Source organism: Peromyscus maniculatus, chromosome 20, assembly GCF_049852395.1.
Source record: "Peromyscus maniculatus bairdii isolate BWxNUB_F1_BW_parent chromosome 20, HU_Pman_BW_mat_3.1, whole genome shotgun sequence".
Lineage (NCBI taxonomy): Eukaryota > Metazoa > Chordata > Mammalia > Rodentia > Cricetidae > Peromyscus > Peromyscus maniculatus.
In genome coordinates, this window is record NC_134871.1 from 15,082,132 (window position 1) to 15,102,750 (window position 20,619).

At 35.0% G+C, this 20,619-nt stretch overlaps 1 protein-coding gene across 3 annotated transcripts in view; it reads left to right on the top strand.

The window, feature by feature from the left end:
- Csmd3 (CUB and Sushi multiple domains 3) overlaps positions 1–20,619 on the top strand; it is a 1,148,052-nt gene that overhangs the window by 570,324 nt on the left and 557,109 nt on the right. For all 3 annotated transcript variants that reach the window (XM_006993205.4, XM_042265493.2, XM_042265494.2), the window contains one exon: positions 17,315–17,418. In XM_006993205.4, the coding sequence (XP_006993267.1) occupies positions 17,315–17,418 (104 nt within the window). The remainder of the gene's footprint in view (positions 1–17,314; positions 17,419–20,619) is intronic.

Below are 20,619 nucleotides of genomic sequence, written 5' to 3' on the forward strand. Positions count from 1 at the left end.
CACAGAGTTCCAGGATCTGGCTAAATTATAAAGAAAGAAACTGTACTTTCCATAGTTTTTGAGGCTTTGAGGCTTTGGAGTCCAAGATAATTGTATCTACAGCTTTCATTTTCAAGTAAGGGCTACTATTAAATTTCTAATAGGGCAGGAATTTATATCTTCCCCTCAGAGTAGGAACATCATGTCTTCTCATGGGCAGAACGTGAAAAGCAAGTGAAATGGCTGCCACTTAATGCATTTCAAGGTTCTCACTACCATTTACAAGGGTGAGGGAGGCCTTAATGGTCCATTTACATCTTACTGATCTCATCTCTTAATTATGTCAGAGCACATGCATTAATTTTAAATGGAAAATATTCCATCTTAGTATCTGACATATACAATGTTCTGGTGGTAACTGTTATAAATAAAATCATAGAGAATTTTGAAAACACTCTTTGGATGAAACATTTTAAAACCTAGTCTGTGGATGAAAAATGTTTAGTTTCAGAAGCATCTCATTTATTTTATTTCATTTTATTTTCTTTCACATAAAATTGTTTTTCATACAATATATCCTGATATGATGTTCCCACCCTTTACCCCTCCCCATCTCACCTCCATCTGGACACTTCCCATTTCTGACTCTTGTTAGAAGAAAACGGGCTTCTTAGGGATAATAATAAAATAAGAGAAAATAAACATCGGAATGGGACAAAACAAACAGGAGCCGCTCAGCTGAGCTCTCCAACTTAAACTATCTCTCTCTCTCTCTCCCTCTCCCTCTCCCTCTCCCTCTTCCTCTCTCTCTCTCCCTCTCCCTCTCTCTCTCTCTCTCTCTCTCTCCCTCTCTCTCTCTCTCTCACACACACACACATACATACACACATTCACAATGCTAGATTCATTCCATAATTGCATTTCCAATGTTTTAATTTAGATTAAGATCAGTATAACATCTTAAAGATGAAGCCATGTGAGGATTTATCATTATGATAAATTTCAAAATTTCATGTAGACTTGGCTTTTGGAATACATATTGTTCTACATTATTTTATCTATTTTTTTCTTCATAATTCCCTTGGTTATTATATATATATGAATGCTAATAAATGTTTAATGGATCACCAAAAATACACTTGTCAGGGCTCTGTTTTCATAATAGTGAAGTAAAAATAAAAATACATTCCTAGTAGGTTGTTGGAAGGCTGAGGTGGGATAATCCATACAATGTATTAATCATCAGACCCAGATTAATAAGACAAATATGTTAAATATGGTAACGATTGTCACCTCTGCAACTACTGCACCGCCACTGCAATCACTACCGCTGTCATCCTACAAGGAACGTGTGGTGAGCTTCAATGTCGTCAACAATATTTGAGCTTAGCTAATTTCTCAGTAAATTTTGTACTTTTCATACTCTTGTGAAGATTATTTGATGATATTACTCAACAGATAGGCCTCTACCAACAGAGTCTGAGAATGAACTGGGGAAAGTTTTAACTTGTGCCCCCGGATGCCAAAACATTCCAATGTGGAAAGGAAATGTTATTTCAAAGACACCTTTAGAGTCATTGACTATTTTACTCAACAACCTGAGCAAATGTTTCCTGACCCACACAGCACCCCAAAAGTATACATGCTTTGGAGGTGAATTTTAACATTTTTCTTTCTCATTATTTGTATTTCTTAAATCTCTTCGCAATTTGGAGATACGATTATCTCACTCAGATTTTGTGTATTGGTATTGACTATTGTCTTTGAATTACAACCCCTTTTAGTCTAACAGCATAGTCACCTATAATGTATGATACAAGAGACAAGACTGGAATGGAAAAACACCTACAGAAATACTATTGATCACTATTCATGTTTTCAATTATGACTGCTTTCATATACTCCTGTTAGATGCTCAATCTGTGATGACCTCTAATACTCAACAGTTGTCATGAAAGATTCCATGTCTTTTATTTTATTAATGATGATATAATAAATTCAAAATTGTACCTGACAAGCCCAGCATTTTTCCTGGACAAAAAATATCACTCCGCAACATGCTTTGAAAGAGGATGATTTCCTATCTTCAAAAAATTTGTAACTAGGCTTTTAAATGAACAATAAAACAACACAGAAGTATACAGTAACATTCTGAACATCCTAAGTGGAATAAAACCAAAAGCTAACACTTCTTCATTTAAAAATAGATGCAGGCAGATAAATGAATAGATAGATGAAAGACAAAGACAGAAAGATAGATAGAAGATAGATAGGTAGATAGATAGATAGATAGATAGATAGATAGATAGATAGATAGATAGATAGATAGATGATAGATAGATAGATAGATGATATATATTATAGAAATGGGTATGAAAAGACCTAAGATTTTTCTTGTATGGAAACCTTACTGGATCCAGACATCATGCTGGTTATCCCTTGCAAATAAAAAAATAAACAATTTTTGTTCTAATATTTTCCTGCTTTTGTAACACCTACATCATGTGATCTTCTCCCTAACATCATTAGTTCTTCTATTCTGTTACATTCTATTTATCAATCCCTTTGAAATTTCAAGTTATTGCATTTCAAAGGGATAATTTAAAATTAGTTTCAAGAGGAATATCTTGATTATCCATTAAAATTTGTCAAAAGTGTCTCAGAATTATAATATTTTTCAATATGTACATACTAGGGAGTCATAAAACATGTTCCTTACCATTTGAAGATGATATGTAGGTATATAATGAGATATGAATGGATTGCTAACTTAAAATGAGATTATCCAGAGCAATGAGAGAGCAAAACGAAATGAATATTATCTCTTATGTTCTCATGAATTATATAGCATAACTGACATGTTAGTTGTTTTGGAGATCAAATTAAAATGTTATCAGAAAATAAATAATTGTGTCTGACAACATCTATGGGAGATTGGCTCAAGGCTGCTCTTCCATATGAAACCCATAGCTGTTCAAGCCCCATATATAAATATACACAACATCTATATATACTGCATCTGTGTAGCTCCACAGACTTTGAAGTATAGCTGTGGTGTACATATTTTCCTTTTATATTATTCAGAATAGTGAAGAGATTATAGACAGTACATGTATGGATATTATATTGTAGAACTTCAAGTGTGGGAGTCTGAAATAATGGAGGGCTAAATATATATTTAATTTTTGATTCTATATGTTATTCAATAATCATGTTTCAGGTATTAAGAATGAAAAACTAGTATGTTAATCAAATATATAAATCTAAGTATATGTTTCAACATAATTCTTTATAAAGTATATATAATGAATAAGAACTTAGTATGGTTATTTTCTTTTTATGCACTACCCCATGAAACTTAATTGCTGATTTCTTTGACAATATTATTTTTGATTGTCATAATGTTATTTTGAAAACATGATCATTGTAATAAAGATAAGTCAGTGGAAACAAACAGAAAAAAAATAAAAATAGATCAAAATCAATGCAGGCAGATAAATGGATAGATAGATAGACAGACAAACACATAGATGACTGATATTAGAGACATGGGTACACCAATATATATGAGTAGATGACATAGAATCCAGTCAGAATAATTCCATTATTAATAAGGGATAATGCTAGAGAAGGTGGCTTTTTTCATCAATTCAGCTTAGTGAATACACACTATTTTGTTTCAAGTCATTTTAGATATATGCAATTTAAATTATATAATAATTTTATTATATAAAATTATTCAACATATCGTCCAATGATCAACATATTATCTACAGAAAATACTTGGTAATATTTGAAAATACATAAATTTGAGTTTATCATTAATGTATTATGACATTTATATTGTATTGTGACATTTATATTGTAGCCTGCAGGAGTTAACCATGGATAAATCATAGAAAAGTGCCAACAGTTTTGTACTTTCGTGCTATGGAGTTAATATTTGATGCAGGTTTCATTTTATATAGCATTATCCCTTCAGTGGAGCACTTGTAGTGTCTTATTCAGTCTGTCATTGTTTCATGCTCCAATCCCCTACAGAGGAAAACCAGTGTCCAGATAGAAAAAGCATTGTAAAATAAAAAGTTTAAAGCTTTTATCATCCCATCAATATTTCTCTCTGTCCCTGGACTCTGCCTCTCTTCTGTCAGTAAAATATGAGCCCTTATAAGAATTGAGGCTATTAACCTGATACAAAAGCAAAATGGATGAACATACAGAATTCCCTGATCTGGCACTTCTTATTATTAATGGCCAAGACAAGCTCCTTGGGATACATCTTAAGTAACAAAATATCTAAGTATAGAATTACAGGATATAGTATTTTGGGAGTATAGAGATTATTCTCTCTAAAATGATTACTTCCAAACAAGTAAATAATAGGTTAATAGATCTGTATTCTTCATACTTTAAGGCATTTATATTCTTTATTATTATAATTCACAAAGGTGGTATGATATTCCTCAGAGTTTTTTTTAGTCAATGATTTAGAATGTTTATTAATTACTTTCATGTATTTAATACATCACTTTTAGCATTATGCCTTTATATGGTATTAGTTTAATATTTATCAGTAATAACATTTGACAAAACAGTCTTTTGAAGCAAAGATTTCTACATTGGCCTTTCCACAGCATTTTCATATGTATAAAATAAAAAAGGAGAAAAATGGCTTTTTCTGATCTTTATTTCAAGTAAATATCATCTTGAATGTCTCTACTCTGTCCCATTCCTATATCTGTAACACAGCATGAAACTTCAAAGTCCTTTCCTCTGTCCTGTTTCCACTTAAATCCTGATTAAGCTTGTTGGTGAATGAGCCAAATAAAGAGCAAACCTGTGAAACATACTTCTCCCGTGTGCTGGCTAGTTTTATATCAGTTTGACTCATGCTAGTGTCATTTGAAAAGAGATTCTCAATTAAGGAATTGCTCCCACTGAATTGTCCTGTAGGTAAGCATTGAGAAATTTTCTTTTATTTATTTATTTATTTATTTATTTATTTATTTATTTATTTTTAATTTTATTTTACAAACTATTTAGTTCTACATAATAGCCACAGATTCCCTTGTTCTCTCCCTTCCTGTCCCCCTCCCCTTCCCCCAGCCCACCCCCCATTCCCACCTCCTCCAAATCAAGGTCTCCCCCGAGGACTGGGATCAACCTGATAGACTCAGTCCAGGCAGGTCCAGTCCCCTCCTCCCAGATTTAGCCAAGTGTCCCTGCATAAGTCCCAGGTTTCAAACAGCTAACTCATGCAACGAGCCCAGGACCTGGTACCAATGCCTAGATGCCTCCCAAACAGATCAAGCCAATCAGCTGTCTCACCTATTCAGAAGGCCTGATCCAGTTGGGGGCCCCTCAGCCTTTGGTTCATAGTTCATGTGCTTCCATTCGTTTGGTTATTTGTCCCTGTGCTTTATCCAACCTTGGTTTCAACAATTCTTGCTCATATAAACCCTCCTCTTTCTCACTAATTAGACTCCCAGCGCTCCACCCGGGGCCTAGCCGTGGATGTCTGCATCCAGATTCCTGGAGAGATGGCTCAGCCATTAAAGGCTAGGCTCACAACCAAAAATATAAGAGAAATTTTCTTGATTAATGATTGACCTGTATGGGCTAGGCAGGTGGTCCTGGATGGTATAAGAAAGCAGAATGAAGCCGGGCGGTGGTGGCGCACGCCTTTAATCCCAGCACTCGGGAGGCAGAGCCAGGCGGATCTCTGTGAGTTCGAGGCCAGCCTGGACTACCAAGTGAGTCCCAGGAAAGGCGCAAAGCTACACAGAGAAACCCTGTCTCGAAAAACCAAAAAAAAAAAAAAAAAAAGAAAGCAGAATGACTAATTCATGGGCAAACAAGCCAATAAGCATCACTCATCTACGTCCTCTGTACCAATACCTGCAATGAAATCCCTGGATGAAAACCCCCTTTTTCTCAGGATGTTTTTGGTCATGTTGTTTGTTCACAGGAATAGAAACCCAACTAAGACACCTAGTTCCCATTTCTTCTTTCCTTTGCTTTGAGTTGGCTTTTCCTCCTGAGAAAACCTCTCCCTCACCCTTCCAATGAGCATGTAGTTTTCATGTGTTTCCAAAAGAGGTAACTGTCAAGTCCATGTTACAGAGCACTGTATAGTGGACATTACATCCAGCATATCTAAGTTCACAATTCTCCATTGGACTGTGATGACAAAGTCTCAAAAGTAAGAAACTACTTTGGATAGCAAGTTGAGTTGCATATCTCAATTATAATTTTCATATTTGCATGTATAGATTCTAGATTAATTTTCCTAATAATTAGAAAAGTCCTTGATATTATAGTGATTTGTTTTTGTTTTGGAACGCACATAATGGAGAAAAGCACTAAAGGAAAAGAAATACTTTTAGCTATTTGAAAGTGTTAAGGGAGAACTCATCCCAGGAATCTCACTGTCTATGTTCTAAAAGGAAATCCTCATTCTCAAGATACATTGTGAATACTTGTGAGCATCTATCTGAAGGGGATTAAGTTAATTTGCCAAACAATAGGTGTCACTTACTGTGGGTCCACTGCTTATCACCTACCTTGTGTGTTATTTCACAATGTCAAATATCATGATTCAGAAAGTGACAAGTATAAACACTATTTTATGTGTCTCAGAAAATTGCCTAAATATGTATAACATTCAGCGACAGAGATGTAGCTTAACCTCAGGCATTTCTTGTGCCCTTCACTATATTATCCTGTCTCATTAATGAGGATAGCTTGATATTAGTGTTAAAGCATCATTAATTTGTTGAGTTAAACACTATCAAAGGCTAATTTGAATGCTGTACTAATTACATAAGTACAAAATGTACCCTAGATGGGTCAGCTGCTTAGAGAAATACTGAGAAATTTGATCTTCTTTCAGATTGAATAAAAATCTAGACTTTAGATGGAAGATAAATAGCTTATGTTAATTTGCGTTTCAGAATTTCTCTATTAAAGTAGAAGTCATATACCTGACATAAACAATAAATTTTATTTTTTAAAAGATTTTAAAGATTTAGTGTGTATCTGTGTATAAGTGTGTGTATTTGTGTGTAGGTGTGTGTGTGTTTGTGTGTAGGTGTGTGTGTGTGTGTGTGTGTGTGTGTTTGCATATACATATAGACGCTCAGAACGGCACATTAGATCCACAGAAGTTGTAGCTACAGTCATTGGGAGCCTTCTTGTATGCTCTGAATTCCCCTATTCTGATAGAGCGATATCTGTTCTTAAACTTTGAGCCATCTCTCTAGCCCCTAATGCATTTTGTCAGGAAGGAGGTGTTGGAGAGGCATAGTACTCTCAAAATTTGTAGCACAGTCTAGCCAAATGAAGTATTTAGCAAATATATTTTGACTTTAGGCAAACTGCACATTTGTGCTAAAATTTTCTCCATTATCTAAACAAACACAGATAAATTACATAGGAAAAGGCATTCCCTTAAATTAAGTATTTATTATCTTTATTTGAATAGTTTCTATTTAATTATGGGACAAATCAAAGTAAGTGTTTCAATAATAAGGCATTTCTCTACGATAGAGTACTCTCCAGGGATATACAGACGCTAAGCCCTCTGGTAAAACACCTGTTTCTTGACGTTATATATTTCATTATGTGGGTTCTGTATTCAAATTACATATTCTAATAGCTCTAGTCTGTATAATCAGGTAAAATCAGTTCAGCACAGACTAATTTTCTAATTTACTTTGAAAACTCAGATATCCTTTAATGACCCTGCCTTGCCATATTATTCCTCCCTTGTATTGACTAAAATCAGGTCCCTTACAGGACTCTAACATTCTAAACACTTACTCATGGAAAGGGACAGGCACTGTTGTCATGAATGCTTATGCCATGGCTATGATACTGAATTTAGGTAGAGACCAACAATCTCTGAAGCAGAATGATGCACAGAGGGAGATAAGCAGCATAACCAAATGAATTTCGTTAAAAGAGAACAGAATCAATGACAGAATATAGTGCCTATGACCATCATTCCTTTTGTTTGTGAAAGTCTGTCCAACTACTTACTTTTTAACTAGCTACAGTTTTAGGATTTATAAACTCATCAAACTTTTTGGCTGAAGAAAAATGCCTGTCCAGATATGTTAACAATCCTCTGCATATACTGTGGAAAAAAACAAAAACAAACATGTAAAGTACACTTTCTATGTACATTCATGGAGAAAAATCTACCCTTTAAGAATTTTACTACATATAAGGCCAAGGTGGATGTCCCTAAAAGAACTTTTGGCTTCTTTCCAATGTCTACATGTTGTTGCTCATAATGTTTTATAGAATACAAAAAAAAAAGTAACTACCACTGCAATGTTCACTTGGGGACTTGGAGAGATTGATCATTCAGTAGAGTGCTTGAGGCACAAACAAGGACTCGAGTTCTCTCACCTAAAACCCAATGTAGACGTCATGCACAGTGGTGAACACATATAATCCCAGCGCTGGGGACATGAAAGTAAGAAGGACCTCGAGGCCAGGTGAATAGCCAATCTAACCAAATTAGTGAGTATTGGACTCTGGTAGGGAGCTTGTCTCAAAAATAAGATGAAAAGTCACCAAGAGAAATATCTGGAGAAGTTGACCTCTGCCCTCCACATGCACACACATACACAAACACATACACATTCAATCCCAACACACACACACACACACACACACACACACACACACACACACACACACGATTTTCACTCAACCAGACAAATAAAATTCCACATGGTCATTGGCCAAAGAAAGCCATCATCTTTTGCTGAACAATGTTGATGAGGATTGGCTTCTGTCAAAGTAGGACAATTGCCTTGATAAACTTGGAAGTTAGCAGATACTAATAGTAACACTACATGACTTCATAAAATACAATTATCACAAATTCTTTTCCAAGCATTCATAAAGACTCGATAAGCAGCAGAAAATGAACCAGTTAGAACTAACATTCCACAATGAAAATCAAGAAGCTTATTTAGTTTAGAAAATCAAGACAGTTATAAATTATCTAAGTAATTTAAACATAATTTGGAATGTCAGGTTTCTATTCACCAACTTCATGAGGTAAGTTAAGAGATCTCCTCTCCATTAAATGGTTAAAAATTTTCAAAAACAGTTGGCATTATTCTTATGCTAATATACAATAACCTTCCAATGATAATATTGAATATTTCATTTTACTAGAAAATAAATACAAAGAAATTACATTTGTATCATGCTAATGACCATTATTTATTTGTATATTAACTTCCATTTTGTTTCCACATTATATTGAGCTAAATTGGTATAAAAAAATGCTTTGTAGCCACATTCATACTGTAGGAAAGTCCATAGGAAGGACATGTTCATGCCAGGTTTTTATTTAGTGGATGATGTTTTCATGGAACTACTCTAGAAGTGATGTGAAAACTAGGCAAGAATGAGTCAACTCAAAATGAATGCTGTGCAAATTCAATCTAAGTATTCTAGTTTAGTGCTGATTGTACTCTAATTTTAGAGTTAAAAGTGTTCAACCTTTCACTGTCAGTTAATCCATCACCTCTCTGAAACTGTAAGATCAATCTGAAATCAATTCTTTGCTTAGTTTTTCTTAGAAATAATGTTCTCCTTGTTGGATGCATTCATCCAAGAATCTCAGATACAATTAAGGAAAGACTTCCAATAACATGCACCCAAATTTTTCAGAACAGGGCAACAGTAACCCTATAATAACAAACCCTATAGTAACAAATATCAATAATTTGGTATACAGCAACCCATCTATCAGTCAGTAATTTATTAAAACACTAATTTTTATACACTAACCTATTAGTCTTTTTAATCCATGTGATATGAAACATTTTCTAATTTTGATTGTAATTCACCTTTCAATCGATTATTGTTAAACTGAATGGAATAAATGGCATCTTTGCTTTGGATAGAATCACTAATGAAGTATTCTAAGAGGCACTAGTGCTGAAAGAACAGAAATATTATTTCTCCATATATGGTTCACTAGAAACCAAAGGAAATCTACAATACTATGGAAGCATACATAAAAGGCATATATATATATATATATATATATATATATATATATATATATATCACAGATACTTCGAAAGAAAAGTAAGTTGATGTAAATCTATGGATAAAATGAGAAATAAGTTTGTTTTATCTTGGCAGTTCATTATAATAACTTTTTGGAATTCAGAATTAAAAACTTGGGCCTTGTCTCCTGGAATGATTTATAACTTGGAAGTTACCTTAGAACTCCTCAAAAGCCATGGATTGATCCTAGTTGAATATCCACATGTGAGGGCAGGTCAAAAAAATTAATATTATTATGTTTGATTTAGGTACATAGAATTCACAATATTCAGCTAAATGATAGTTAATATGTAAGTAAGCACACAAGGAAACAAACCTCTATAAAAGTGTTCCTTAAAAGAACTGACTTGGATGCTTAGACATCAAATGCTGAGTACTTAGCTAGACAAGGTGAGCTCATCGATTCTCCTTCAAGTTGCAGGTACTTTATAAGATGGAATAATATATTGAATGCCTTTATGTCATGATATACTTTCCTTTTTTATTCATTCATCAATGTGAATTTAAATTAGTTTTTCTGTACTTTGATGATCAATGAACAAGGGAATGAAGCTATCTTTATAAGCTGGTAATTTAATTTTTGAGCACTTACCATGAGAAGTCAATTGTGGGTCACATTGTAGTCCTACTTTCAAAATTTAAAAATAGTTTTATCATTATTCAAATTACACCAACATATTCACACCAACAACATACTTTGGAGGCCTTCATGCATATATTTAAATTCTTGCCATCTTTTGTCTTTGACTTTTATAAACAATATATATATATATATATTTCAGTGCTGTGTTTGTGTGTGCGTGTGCGTGCGCGCGCGTGCGCGAGCATGTGCATGTACCATGGTTCTGTAACACATCTTACATAATGAGGTAATGAAACAACCTCACCGACTTCCACCAACTTCCATGGAGCCCCAGGTATGGAACTGAAGTCATCAGAATTGATGGCCAGTGTTGTCAACTGCTGAGCCTCATCCCTCTGGACCTTCTCTTTTCTTTGTGATATCTAACAGTTGTGAGGTAATGTTTCAGTCCTTGTGGATCTGCTTTTAATATCTCTGTTTACTGGAATGTGTGATAGTTTAATACTATGTATTTCATAAACATTAGCATACTGGAAGCTAAACATAACTGACTCTTCTAGTGGGATCCCGGAGGACAAGGATTCTGAAACAATGTGAAGAGCGGGCTCTATCTCAGGATGTTTCAGAATGGAACAAAGGACTTTAGCAGAAACTGGTACATGAGCCATTTACACTGTTTTGTCTAGGAATCCAGTTTCATTTTGCTCTGATCCAAACAGAGAAAGTGAAATTGAATTAAAAGTAGTGGGCTAAGATGTTTGACAAAGGCAATTTCAAGATAAGAATGCACTCTGATTTATGTTGAGAACCCAACTTTATTTGTTGAAGTGTTCAGGGACACTGAAGAGAAACTTAATGAGCTACACTGAGATGGTGCAACAGAAACATTGGGCAATACCTCAACTCTTGGACATTATACATAATCAAAATGCCTAGGTTACGATGGAAACATCAAATTTTTAAACTGTCAAGACTGAAGATTATCTGCCAAAGTTACCTGCAGGCATGAAGTGATGTTGGAACTGAGATTGTGCAAGCTACAAATGGTAGAGCTATGAGAATGAGGCTTCCTAATCCCTTTATCTCCCAGTTGATTACTGAATGAGTCCTACATGGTGGACATGAAGCATCTAGATTTGGCTTACCATGCTGCCTTTTGGTCTTATTTTGGTCCAAATATTTCTTGCTATGATCCATTTTTTTTATTTTGAAATAGAATATTTATTTTGTGTCTACTGAAATATGAAACTTTTTTTTCATATATTTTAAAATTTTGTTGGGCCTCATAAATAAATCAATTAGTTAAGTAATAAAAAAAAAATGTGCCATGGCCTGCAGATTTCAATGTCTCAAAACACAAGCTTTCTGGCACCAATCCAAACGGTGACTTACAGTCAAGGAAGAAAACAGGAAAAAAAAGTTGACTCATCTTTTTCCTTGCTCTAGTACTCATGTCCTTAACTGTCAGTGGACACAGCACTCACACTCCAGAGAAATCTACCTGAGGTCTTAAATTCTGTCACTAGCACAAAGTGGTACTCACCCATCTGCTGGGCATGTTCAGTGATGCAGAAAGAAAATCTGTTTCTCAATTATGAATCAAATCTACCTAACAGGGAAAAGTTGGCACATGCCCTTTTCTCTCAGAAAGAACAAAAATTGTTAGAAGAAATAGTTACATTGAAATACTGGGTGGAAGAAAGCTGGGAGTAATATGGACCAGTTGAAGAAAGGCAGAAGTTTCTGCAACAACCCACACCATCTTCTATATCAGACAAGTCCTGAATTTGGTTTCCGTTCACTCAATACTTGCAGTGAGTAGCCTGGATGAGTGATTCTACATCAGGCCACAACAGACACTGGAAGGAGGAGAATACAGGGAACTAATACAGTACTAATACATGGAGCTATCCAGTGAGGCGATCCAGCAGTGACCCTGCACTCCGTGATGAGGTATGGAGGATCAGAGACCTTTTCCACCTGGATGGAGGCAAGAATCAAAGCATCTCTGGGAGACTTGAGAATCAAGACAATTAGAGATCTCAAATCAGAATTTTCATGCAGACATGGCACCACTTGACCACAGCTCTTCTCTTGAAGTATACATCATTCTCCAAGACAAGGCTGCTCCTGAGAGGGTCCATTAAGGCTATTCGCAGAGTATAGCTTTCCTTTCTTTTTCCATATTGTTGACCTCCAAGTTAGATAAAAACCAACAGCAACCAGACACATCTGATGCCACCACTGGGATTAAGGTGCTTGTTTTGAAAGAACATTCTTCTCCTTCCTTGCAAGCATATTCAATACAAAAGGAGACCTCTCAGCTGATCGTGATGCCACATAACTGTCCTTGGGGCTGAAGACAACTAACTCTGTTCTAGTCAGAACTGCATTTGGATCTAGATATACTAAATGTCTGTCTGATTGACAGAACTTGTTGAGATACCAATGAAACTCAGCAAATTATCAAGGGAGCAGTTCTGGACCACAGTCCTCTCTGAGTTTAAAAACCAGAGCAGTGACCATCTCCAATAGCACCATATATATCTTTAATCACTATCTCTAATGAAATGTCCTACAAATGAATACTCTTGCCAAAATAGTCATGAATTGCTCTTTGCTGGGAGAAGACAAAGCTGTTCCAGCTGGATCCTGAACACTGCCTTCATGCAGACTTCACTGAATTGATTCCAGAGTTTGAGGGCCCTGTTATGACTTCCTGAAACCATCCATGCATTTTCCATAAAAACTTGGACAGAAAGTACCTTTCCATGTATTCTGGAGCTTGTGATAGGATTAGTAATCATTGACAATCTAGATTTGGCTTACAAAATAATTTGAAGCTGCTAAGAAATAAGCTCCAGCACTATCAAATTCAATACTTATAATTTCAGTATTACCGTCAGTCAGGGAACATTTGGATTTACATTTGCCTCCAAGTGCTAATTTAACATTGTAGTCCATACCTCCTGTGGCCAGAAAAAAAAAAAAAGAGCATATTTGAATTTAAATAATTCAGTGAATATGCTAAGAAAGAAGGCATTACTGAACCAAAGATAGAACTCAAAAAATATGCAATTATAACATAAAAATAAGTGAATGGAAATTACATAAGGTGGTTTAAGAGAGATAGAAAACAAAAATCAATTTCACATTCAAGAGGAATGAAAGAGAAAGTATAAAAAGGTGATTAATTTTCAAAAGCTAATGAGAGTCACAAATACATAAAAGGATACAGAGAGCAATTTATTACAAATAGAATGTATAAGTGCTTATATATACTATATTGAAAAGAAAACATTAGATGGCAGTACTTTCAAGGGGAAGAAACAGGCAGGCCTCTGACTTTGAGGTCAGCCTGGTCTACCTAGTGAGTTCCACGCCATCCAAGACTCTGTCATTGAAGAAATCACTTGGTTATGTAAATATATATCAGCCCATCATGCTTTGTGGCTTCTGTATATACAATAAAAATTAAAAGATAAAATTTATCACTGAAAATAAAATTTATCAAGAATAAGTTATTTAAAATGATTAGTTGTCTATGGTCATACCTTGCTGAACACACTTGATCTCATCTAGAATAATTCAAAATGAACAAATATACCAGAGAAAAAAGAGAAAAATATCTGAAACATCTGAAAATAGCCAAAGAAAAAGATTTAAAAACAGATATTAATATCATCATTGGATTTATTATAGTACCATTGAAAGTTAAGTGACAATAGAGAAATATTATTTGTGAAATAGATGTTAATTAAAATATGTAACTGGAAACACTGTTCAGCAAGAATAAAAAATTTTCTAGATAACAGAATATTAATCACTGATAGATCTACAAAAGGAAACCTTTGTAGATATTTCTCAAATAACAAAGAAAATGAGAAAGAAAAGCATGACGAAGAACATGGAACCCAATATATTAAACAAATTTCTGTAATGCTTAACAAATATATTAAAATAAAATAAAAATATGAAAGCTATTAATAAATTTAAAATAATTCTTAAGGATTTTTTATATTAAATGAAAATGTTATTTGTGCGAAGGTTTATGAGAACATGATGCCACTGCCTTTATTGCTACACATGTTGAGTTTCCCAAGCAGCCAGAGTAAACACTACCAAATACCAAAACTTATAAAGAACTTCAAAACCCACCTGAAGTCATCCCAACCAATGTCCCTAGACTTGATAAAATAGTTCAAAGCTTACACAAAGTAAATTGTTATATCAGACATTTTTGTGTCATTTTACCTTCCTCTTAACTGCCTTTTCCTGACCATGCATTCCCTCCTGAGGTTAACAGAATAGTTTCCCGGTGCTAACCCAGGACCTGGTTCTAGAAAAGTGATTTTATATATATATATATATATATATATATATATATATATATATATATATATATATATATAAATTATTCTATGGTGTCTGTGGGCTACTTCACTGAGTGATAAAGTGCTCTCCTTGTTTCATGTAAACTGGAATCATTCAGAGCCAAAAACCTTCATTGTGATTCATAAACTTAATTGTGTGCAGCTATTTGGGCCAAGATTACAGTAGATAAACATTCAGAAAAAAAAAAGTTAAGAGGGCAATCCAGAAAAGAATAACTTTGAAAATCTTGGACCTTCTTGTGTTTAGCAGTCTATAAACTAAAACCAGACACAGTAATTTGAAGCTTTCAACATTATCCAATCTTGGCTCAGTAAAAGGCAATAATAAACATAAATTTTAAGTAGTTTGAATTTAAGGAGCAACCCAACATTAATGAATTCCTCAAAGACTTGTTAGGTGATTTTGTGTGTGAGTGTGTGTGTGTGTGTGTGTGTGTCCTCTTTTTGTTTTTCAATATCTATGAGGTCAAGTAAATGATTGTTGACATATTTGAGAAACACAAGTAAGCCAACAAAAGCCTAGAGTAGTGAGCACTGGAGAAGGGGGAAAGATGGCCTTCAGAGTTACTGCTTATAATCAATATGCAGTTTCATTTTAGCTTTGATTCTACATTATCCTTCAGGGTTCCTATATGATGGAACCTAATTGCTGACATTGGCCTCAGTAAAGTCGAAGGAATTATATTTCCTACCATAAACAAAGTACTTGAATTCTTAGGGCTGAACATTCTTCCAAATACTTCCTTCATGATTTTTTATAAAAGTCACTTTCCAAAATAGCGAAGTTTGCAGAAAATATCAAAACATTTCCATATTTCAAACAATGCAAAACTCACTAAAAGAGATTTTATCCACTTTACAATGCAATTGATAAACATCAAGGTAATGTGCACTAGTAAACCAGGTCTAGCAGTTTGAGAGAGTGAACTGTGGATCTAAGACACTGATATGAGTTACGGGTTAAGCAAGGCCTGAACAGCAAACTAGCAAGCATAACTTTTATTGTCAATAGCCAGCCCTATAACAGGCTTCTTCTGGCAAAGCAACACCCCTTAACCTATCCAAACAGTATTACCAACTGTGGACCAAAATTCTAATATCTGAGCCTATAGCTGACATCATCATTCAAACCACTCTTTTTTGATAGGCTAAATAAGTAAATAAATAAATAAATAAATAAATAAATAAATAAAATCTTAACTCTGAGCAAAAAAAAAATAGATAAAAAGGCTGTGTAAACTATGTACATTTTAGTACATTTTATATGCTATTTTGAATTTGAAAAGCTAGCTTTAGTTAATGCCAACCAAAAACATTGTTTAAAACTAAAAATCATTAGCAAAGATTGGTTTGATATAGAGCAAAAATAGCCAAGAGGCAGATTTCAAAATTTTACCTTTACACCTAAAAATAACAAGTAGTTGTAACTATTGCTAAAGAAATATTTTCTTCAGTCTTCTCTAAAAATATTAGAGAGCTCTGACAATTATTCCCTTACAGAGTGATATTATTAACATATTATACATTACTCTTTGCTGAAGGCATGGTTGTATTTAGGACCTCATTTATACAATGTTTTCTGCACAGAATTCTTTGTTTTAAAATGGTATGTTAAATACTTAATTTCAATGTAACTGTATTTTTATTTTGAAATGCATATAAAAACAGTGTATAACAATGCTTTTGTAAAAACTAATTCCAAATTATCTGCTGTATTCTAATGTGTCTCTCAAATCATATGTCTCCAGTTTTAAGAACATGTTTTACTATATTTGAAAGATTCTGCTAGTAAACATAAAAATAAACCTCTAACATTAAATCTACTCACTGACATTCAAATTTGGCCGTAACATTTTTAAGCTTTACTAGCTAAGGAAAGTAGCGTACTTTTTTTTCTTCTGTTAAGTTTATAAAAACTTTCTGAAAATGTGTGGAAAACCACCCTCTCCCACATGCACTTTTTATAAAGGCTTCCCAAAGTGGATTTGCATTAATCATGCTTAAATCAAGAAAGAGTGTTCTATAAACAGAAACTTTGCCATTTCATTGAAAATTTAATACCGAAGTTAAGAGTCAGGAAGTGAAAACAGAGTGGTGATGTAGCAACTGAGCTTTAGATACTGCTGATATCTGCTGTCATACTGTTATATTCATAGATAGTCTCATATTCTGAAAAATCTTCTGCCATTGCTTACCTTTTTGGTTTTTAATTACATAATGCAGTATACTTAAGGTGTTTGTTTTTATTTATTACTAGGTTATCCAGATAAATTTTGAGGAATTTGATCTGGAGATTGGCTATGACACCTTGACTGTTGGTGATGGGGGTGAAGTTGGAGACCCAAGGACTGTTCTTCAGGTGTAAGTAGTCAGTGTTTCATTCTTGTTACAGTATATCAAGAATTGAAAACTTCTACTCTCCAAGTATCTTTCAATACTCGTGCTACCTTTTACCACAAACAGCACAGAATACCTTTGGAATGATACACAAGACACTGTTAGCATTCCCCCCCGCCCCTTTTATTGAAAATAGATTGTTTCCTCATACCATATAGCCTGATCACAAATTTCCCTCTCTCTATCCATCCCAGTTCATAACCCTTCCCCTGGATACACTTCCTTTCTGTCTCTCATTAGAATGAACAGGCTTCTAGAGACAACAACCAAACAGGACCAAAATAATATAGTAGGATAAATCAAAAAATATCATGTCTGGACAAGGCAATCCAAAAGAAGGAAAAGAGTACCAAGAATGGGCACAAGAATTAGACACTCACTCCTTCACACACACACTCAGGAGTTGCATAAAATTACTAAGCTGAAAGCTATGATATAAACACAGAGGACCTGGTGCAGACCTCTGTAGGCTCTGTGCTTGCTGATTCAGTCTCTGTGTGATAGGTGACTCAGGGTGGCCTTAATCTCCCAGTAGCATTTTTAACCTCAAAGGAGGAAATGATGGCAAGAATGGGAGGAAAAGACTTTATCGATCTGGAGGAGGTGGGAATGGGTGGTGGCCTGGAGGGAAGGGGAGGGGGCTGGAAGGGAGAGAACAAGGGAATCTGTGGCTGTTATGTAGAACTGAATAATATTGTAAAATAAAATTTAAAAAAAATAAAAAAGATCCTGTTCTCCTCTCCACTGGAGGCCATGCCTGGGGCCAATCTCAAATATCATGCACTCAGTAAATGTGATCAAGAAGCAGATGAAGGGAGACCACAGCATCAGGGTCATGAAGTGAAAGGAGCAGAATCACAACTAATTATAAGTAAAGTGAGGGTAAGGACAACTGGGTGATGTAAGATAGTGTAAAGAAGGAAAATTGTGTGATGTGCTCTTATATTTCCAGTGAGTAATCAGCTGGGACAAGTCATGCTACAACACCAGCACTTTTTTGTTCAACTTTCTTGGGAGAGTGAAATCAGTGTTTGACACCTTTTCTGTTCTCACAGTGCTGTTTTCTGTTGTCCTTAGTTTGACCAGTGCGTGGGCTTCAGCTTTTCCTGTATTTTCCTTATTCTGAGAAATACAATCAGTATTTACAACTTGTACAGGAAACCATATTTTGTTCTCTGTCCCTCTGTCTATCATCAGTGCATGTTCCTCTTGCAAACAAAATTATACTTCTGATAAAATGCAATAACTTTCCTCTATTAAAGTGGACAGTAACGTAACATTGTCAGTGATCACAACCAAGTCATTTAGTAGAAACTGGGTAATTGGCTGACAAACTTTACATTAAAAAAAAACTGTTTCAACTCTAAAACTCTTTGATTTGACAACTTACTGATTTTTTTTAATTCAGTTAAATATCTTTTTTTTTTTTTGAGACAAGGTTTTTCTGTGTAGTTTGGATGCCTGTCCTGGATCTTGCTCTGTAGACCAGGCTGGCCTCAAACTCACAGAGATCCTGCCTGGCTCTGCCTCCTGAGTGCTGGGATTAAAGGCGTGTACCATCTTTGCCCGGCTTCAATTAAATATCTTTATATAATTTTCTCTCTTCCATTTCCCCCAGAATCCTCTTTCATATATAAGGCTCCCTTTCCAATCCCTGCCCTCTTTTTCTTTAAATTTTATTGTCACATATAGGAATAAATGTGTTGCTAGAGTTTTCCTGCCTTGCCCACAGTCAGGACAAATCTGTCACCCGCCAGTCCCACAGCCTCTCAGACCCAACCAAGTAAACACAGAGACTTACATTGCTTACAAACTGTATGGCCATGGCAGGCTTCTTGCTAACTGTCTTATAGCTTAAATTAATCCATTTCCTTAAATATATACCTTGCCACGTTGCTCGTGGCTTACCGGCATCTTCACATGCTGCTTGTCATGGTGACGGCTGGCAGTGACTCCCTTACTCAGCCTTCCATTTCCCACAATCCTCCTTTCTGTTAGTCCCGCCTATACTTCCTGCCTGGCCACTGGCCAATCAGTGTTTTATTTATTGACCAATCAGAGCAATTTAACATACAGACCATCCCACAGCATAAATGTATAAATATAAAATGACAACCTACTGAGTCTATTGAGAGATGCTTATATGCATATGATTTCAGGGCAGACCACTTAGAATTAGATAACTAATGAAGGGTATTATCTCTGTGGAAGTCTTCATCATACACTCTCAGCATTCCATAATTGGCTGTAGTTCTCTGTCTAGGGATGGGGGCCCATGAAATAACCCTTCCATGATAACATATCTATTAGTATTGTCATTGTTTAGGTAGAATATAGAGAGGCAAACTGTTAAGCAAACTACTATCATGGATGTAGTTTCCCCACTATTTCTAGGATACATGAATTCACAGCAGAATCTCTGGTCATCTTTTTGGCTCTTACAATCTTCCTTCCTCCTCTTTCATCATGTCCACTGAGCCTTAGGTGCATGAACTGTGTTGTACATGTATCCACCGGGCTGTGTACTCATGGCTAGTTATTCTGTGCATTTTGATTCATTGTGGATTTATGTAATGGTCTCAATCTTCTATGAAGAGGAACATCTTTGATAAGGGATGAGAGCTATTCTTATCTGTGTTTATAAGGATAAGATTTTAGGATGCTGTTAGGAATTATGCTAATTTAGAAATGTGGTATGTGGAGGTTATCCTTAAAATCTATGACCTCTGGAGCCACAGGAAGTGGATGAAAATTCCATGGCATTTTTCATTGTGTTGAGTGGGCATTAAATCCAGTTAAACAACATTTGACCACTAAGAAGATATCAGTGCCACTGCTGTTGCACCTTTAAGGATATTTTGCCATTGTGGCTGTAGTTTTGATTCATAGGTATCATAGCTGGCTGAACTATTGATTGCTTCTCTCCTTTGGCAGCATGTATACTGCCTGCTTACTGGTACCATGAAAGCTAGTTCTCAGTGAGAAGGCTTTCAAGGTCTAATCCTCCAATTCTTGTACTTTGAAAAGTGTATAGTGTCTTCAGCAATAAAGACTGGCTTTCAGCCTCTGTGATACAAACAGGGGCAAAAAACATATTCTTTTTTGTTTTTTGAGCCTCTTAAACTCCCTTTACCAATAACTTTAAAGAGGCAATCTTCATGACTA